The sequence below is a fragment of the Rhincodon typus genome, unplaced genomic scaffold (genome assembly GCF_021869965.1).
Source record: "Rhincodon typus isolate 14 unplaced genomic scaffold, sRhiTyp1.1 hic_rhity00010053, whole genome shotgun sequence".
In the NCBI taxonomy this organism is placed as follows: Eukaryota; Metazoa; Chordata; class Chondrichthyes; order Orectolobiformes; family Rhincodontidae; genus Rhincodon; species Rhincodon typus.
In genome coordinates this window covers 1,928-7,808 of record NW_025975691.1, presented here as the reverse complement: position 1 = coordinate 7,808, position 5,881 = coordinate 1,928, and the positions used below count along the sequence as shown (strand labels likewise).

General features: G+C 44.3%; 1 protein-coding gene across 2 annotated transcripts in view; it reads right to left on the bottom strand.

Annotated features, from left to right (window-relative positions):
- Positions 1–126: 126 nt before the first annotated feature.
- Positions 127–5,881, bottom strand: part of LOC109932348 (ferritin, heavy subunit-like) — a 7,267-nt gene continuing 1,512 nt past the window's right edge. Inside the window, exons 1-3 of one of the 2 annotated variants that reach the window (XM_048594491.1) lie at positions 3,956–4,146; positions 1,834–1,980; positions 139–384 (exon numbers count right to left, since the gene is read on the bottom strand). In XM_048594491.1, coding sequence (XP_048450448.1) covers positions 169–384; positions 1,834–1,980; positions 3,956–4,057 — 465 coding nt within the window. In that variant the 5' untranslated portion in view covers positions 4,058–4,146 and the 3' untranslated portion in view covers positions 139–168. Of the gene's footprint in view, positions 385–1,833; positions 1,981–3,955; positions 4,147–5,881 lie in introns of those variants that run through there. The other variant, XM_048594492.1, reaches the window with a different exon arrangement.

Below are 5,881 nucleotides of genomic sequence, written 5' to 3'. Positions count from 1 at the left end.
AATGATCATTCCACTGCAATGATCCTGAATGAGAATTCAGTGGCCAACATCACTCCTAGTAGATAATCCAAATTCCCATTTTACCTCATAGCTCAGCAGTTGTAACATTATACCTGAAGTGATCATACTGATGACTAGTGTCATATCAGGGAAAAAAAAAGCGTTCCATCAGTGAATTTCCAATCCACAAAGACCAGCCAATGAAGTGTTGCCCTGAGGGTCTAGCAGTGATGAGAATGAGGAGGTGGTGAAGCTTACATGAGGGTCAGTCTGGGCAGTGGCGAGTTGGTGTAGATCCAGCAAACTCTGGTTCACATTCTTCTCCAGATCCAGGGCAACCTGCATTGCCTGCAGAGTATTACCCCACTCATCCCTCTCTGGCTTCTGGGAATGGAAAGAAAGACAGTTAAGCTTCAGAATCAGAATCCCTGCAGCATGGGAGCAGGCCATTCAGTCCACACCTATCTTCTGCAGAGGATCCCACCTAGTCCCACTCCCACCCTATAACATTAACCCTGAATTCCAAAATGGCCAATCTTCCTAACCTACATATCTTTGGACTGTAGGGAAACCCATGCAGACATGGGGTGAACATGTGAACTCCAGTCAGTCACTAGAGGCCAGAACCAAACTTGGATCCCTGGCACTGAGGCAGCAATGCTCACCATTGTGCCATCCCTGAAGTGCAGATGAAGAAAACAGTTACTCAATAATTGTTTTCACTTTGCACCATTTATCCTTGATCTGCATTAGGACATTAGAGAACAGGTCATTGTGGGATAAGGATTAAACTTGCACCAAAAAAGGAGTTGTTTGCTCCAAAGTCAAAGTCAATCTGATGGAATTTAGAGCAGGATATTCACAATTGAATCCCAAGGGCTGTTGTGGTGCTGTGGTAGTGTTCCTACCTCTGGAAGAGGCAGCTGATGTTGAAGACCCATCTGTTAGTGGTTTCATACCTACCTGAGTAGGATGATCAGACATCACTACAGTTAAATTCATTGAAGGGACAGCAATGTGTTTACAATAAGGAACAAAGGTAACAAATGCACAGGACCATAGATCTTTCAAGGTTCAAAAGAAGACAGGGTTGTAAAGGTGACGTATAGGTTGCTTGCCTGCATTACCTGAGGCAGGGGGTGCACATGAAAGGACAAGCCTAGTTCCAATGTTGAACCATTGTTGTTCCTGTCACCACACTGTATTCCATCTGTGGCCTAGCCAATCAGAAGGACAGGATGGCACTGCAGACAGTGCAGTGAGAGTCACCAGGTTGTTTCCCAAAATGGAAAATCCATTATGAGGAAAGAGATTGGATAGACTGGGATTTTCCCTGGAGCAGAAGTGGCTGAGGCAGTTATCTGATGGAAGTATAGAAGATTGGAGATTCTGCACAGTAGATGGGGAGAAGGTCTTCCCCAAGGCAAACACTAAGACCAGAGGGCACAGGTTTGAGGAGTAAGCAGGTTAGAGGGGATTGGAGGAAACATTTGACCAAAGGAGGGCAATCAAAATATGGATTGAACCACCTGGGGAATGGCAATGGATGTAGCTACTCCAACGTTTAAGCACCATCTGGACATGCACTTAGTTCCAGGGCATAGTAGGCTGTGGACCAAGTACAAGTAAAGGGGATTAATGTAGTTTGGTGTTTGTTGGCTAGCATAGGCACGGTGGGCCAAAGGGCTTGGATCTATATCGGCTTCAAAAAGGAGATCAAACAGGGAAGACAAGCAAAAAGAATTTGTCACTCTCCTTTTGGGAAGTAAAATCCCATCACTGATGACTTAAAGCCACACCACAACAGCAGCCATTCCCACCACCAACTCCAACCTTCACATCCTGGAGGAGGACTCTGCCTCCACGCTGATTCTGGAATTTCAGCAGCTTCTCTGCATGTTCCTGCTTCTCCTGGAACTGATCTTTGAAGAACTGGGAGAAGTGAGGGAGGGCAACATCATCCCGGTCAAAGTAGGACATCTGGAAGAGAGAACAAGTTAATATCCCACAAACACATCACTGACCCTAATTGTAGTTCAGAACCCAAGGACTAGTGTAGCCTTCTAAAGCAAACTCATGATTGAATGAGCTGTTAATTGTCTGGGATATTAAAACATTTGAGAATCCAATGTTGTTCAATTAGCCAGCAGTCCCTTCAACTGGAGCAATCAGAACATGCCCAGCTTTTTCCTGGGAACATGCAAATAGCATGTGTTTTATGGTGGTTTAAAATTGGTGATTTGCTCAGAAGGTCTGGCATAGCATTTGCCAGTAGAAAAGCTGAAGTCATGTTTCTACTCATTAACGTCCATCAGAATTGGATGAAGTTAGTGATCGAATAGGGTTTCAGGAAGTGCCAGGATCTGGAGTGCAGGATGTACTCAGGGTAGGGCAGCTGCAAGGCACTACATTTCTCCTTTGGGGAAAAGTGGAAAACAAACATTGGACACTGCTATAACTAATAATTCAGTTCTGAGGAAGGGTCACTGGACCCAAAACGTTAACTGTTTTCTCCTCCACAGATGCTGCCAGACCTGCTGAGCTTTTCCAGCAACTTTGTTTTTGTTCCTGATTTACAGCATCAGCAGTTCTTTTGGTTTTTGTTTAGGTAAAATACTGTAGATTGTCAATCCATATTTGACTCATTTCTAAACTGTCATGTTCACAACTCAACGTGTTAAGGTTTAGGAGCTATTATTGAGAGGTTTGAAGTAGCAGCTAATAAGGGTTATGTTCTCTGGGAGGAATCCTGGTGAAAGGTTACTTTAGTCCTGAAATACAAACAAGCAAAAAAGTTAACTTTGTGGGTTAAGTGGGCAGTTACAAGTTGTGGCAGGGATTTTATTATTGGCACACAGGTCTTTGATCAAAACCCAACAACTGGTTCACCAATGAAAGCTGTTCCCACCTCCCAAACGGAGCTTATAGGGACTTCATCCTCACATTGTGAGGCAACTTCCTGCTAACAGGCACAAGCCCAGAGTGTGATGAATATTCTCCACTTGTCTGGAGAAGTGGAGCTACAACTTTTCCAGAAGCAGACACCATCCAGGACAGAGCAGCCCACTTCATTGGGACTGCATTCACCACCTTCTTTCAGTGTCCATTATCTACCAGGTACCCTGCAGCACTCACCAAGGTTACTTCAACACACCTTCCAAACACATTCTACCCCTTGGAAGGGCATAGGCACACCACCACCTGGGTAAAGGGGCCAGTTTGTTTCAAATCAGGCTAAGTGGTATGGGAACAGCCTCCACTTCTTCACTGTCACTGGGTCAATAACCTCAGCATATTATAGCAGCCCCCAGGGTGGGGGTGGGCTCCCACACGACAGCAGATCAGCTTTCTGCAGGTTGTGAAGGGATAGGCCACACCCACCTCATGAATGAGTACAAAAAGTCAAGTTGGCTTCAACTGAGATCTACTTAAGCTGATACCATTCACAGCCTTACCTTGACTAGGTTTGCTCAGATTAACCAAAGTTAATTGCAATAGGGAATTGTTAGCATGATCAACATCAAAATCAGCATCTTTATTTAGGATCACCACAAAATCAAGCAAATATAATCAGTATACTTGGAAATAGCCTGACTTTAACTAGTCAATAGGTGCTTCCCTTCCCACAAAATGGTTGTCTCAATTCCTTTCTAAAAAGGAGTCCTATCAGCTTTTGACAATCCTGGAGAGGGAATGACAGTTACTACTAATCACAACCCCACAGATGAATTATATCATAACTCCAAGAACACTTCACCCTCCACATTACCACTGGGGCCTCAGTTATTGGACATCAGCATCATACCCCATTGTTATGGTAACATCACATTCATCCTGAATTGATATTTAGGTCAGAATCACAAAACAATCTACAAGATTGTCAACTTAATTAGAAGGGAAAGAGTTTACTTGAATACAATAGATTTAATTTTAACTCCACAGAGACAGCACTCACCAAAGACTGATAGAGATAGGAGGCAGTGAGCTCCACATTAATCTGCTTGTTAACAGCAGCTTCACAATCCTGGTGATAGTTTTGACAAATCTGGGAGGCCATTTTGTGATGGATACTTTATTTTCCTGACCTTCAAAATGACAAACTTAGGAATAGCACAAAACATTGCTGCCTTAAGACTTTGTTTATACTCCAGGAGCCAACCCTCATATTTGTTATGCAGGAAATGACATCATCAGTGATGGCCAATCACTCTTGTTAATCAATTGATCAGCTGCCATGTCCAATCATTGCAGGATGGGATTTGGATCCAGAAGCCAATCAGAATTGACAACTGGCCGAAGATGGAATTGCTGATTGACCTTTGATCTCCTGCACAAGTGCAAATTCTGGAAGTATAGCTACCTGAAAATGAGAATAAAATATACTCTAAAACTTCACTTTTGTATCTGAGGTTATGTGTTAAGACACGCTCATCACAGATTTGCAGAATTCTGACAGTTTGTTACTCTGAGGGATTTGTCTTTGTACATTTTGAATGTCACTGTTGGAGCCCTTTGGAAAATGGCTACATCTGGTTGACAGTAAGCATTGGCACATTCTCCCCATGTGTGTGGGTTTCCTCCGGGTGCGCCGGTTTCCTCCCACAGTCCAAAAATGTGCAGGTTGGGTGGATTGGCCATGGGAAATTGCTCCATAGTGTTCAAGAATGTGTAGATAGTTGGCTTATAAGGGTTTGGGTCTGGGTGGGATACTTCAAGGGTCGGTGTGGTCTTGTCGTGTTGAAGGTCCTGTTTCCACACTGTAGGGATTCTATGATTCTATGATTTTCCTATTGCTGTATAGCAACAGAAATAATGTGCATTTGGATCATCTAATACAGGTAACTGATGTGCTTTGTAGATCCATTCTGAATCTGCTGTGATCTCCTTGAAGTTGGGTATCAGGAAGCCCAGTTTGAAAAGCAAAACACTAAATGTGCTGAGTGCCTCTTCTTAAAAGTAGGCCTCAGGCCTCTATGTCTCAGTTGCTGCTGGAAACGTTGAACATTTCTGTCTCCATGTTCGGTTTTTAATTGTTTGAAGTAGAACTTGCACTTAACTCCAGCATGTTTCCAAGTGGAGAGTTTGTGGTACCGTTTACATTGCATTCTGTAGATCGTACATCTTGGAGACTGGCAAGTCAGAGGCTGGGAATTCCGTTGTGAACTACTCCACTCCTGACTTTCCAAAACCTGTCCACCATCGATAAGACTAAAGTTAGGAATAATGCTGGAATAATTTACAATTTTCTGGCTCAGTGCAGTCCCAACAGCATGCAAGTAGATCCATGTAAATCTATCACCATCCTGACTTGGAACAATATCACTGTTTGTGAATCAAAATCCCAGAACCCCCTCCTCAGCAGCATTCGCAGCATCATTCTGGTCTCTCCTACACCAGGTGGACTGTAATAACCAGCTCATCACCATCTCCTGAAGTGTAACAGTTGCTGAGCACTAAATGTAGCCTCGCCATTGGCACACTCAAGATTGACTATATATAAAAGGCAGAGACAGTAGGAACTGCAGATGCTGGAGAATCCGAGACAACAAGGTGCAGCGCTGGATGAACACAGCAGGCCAAGCAGCATCATAGGAGCAGAGAGGCTGACGTTTCGGGCCTAGACCCTTCATCAGAAAAGGGGGAGGGGAAGGGGGTTTTGAAATAAATAGGGAGAGAGTGGGAGGCGGATAGAAGAGGGATAGAGGAGAGGATAGGTGGAGAGGAAACAAACAGGTCGAATAGGCGGGGATGGAGCCAGTAAAGTTGAGTGTAGGTAGGGAGTTAGGAAGGGGATAGGTCAGTCCAGGGAGGACGGACAGGTCAAGGGGGCGGGATGAGGTTGGTCGGTAGGAGATGGAGGTGCGGCTTGAGGTGGGAGGAG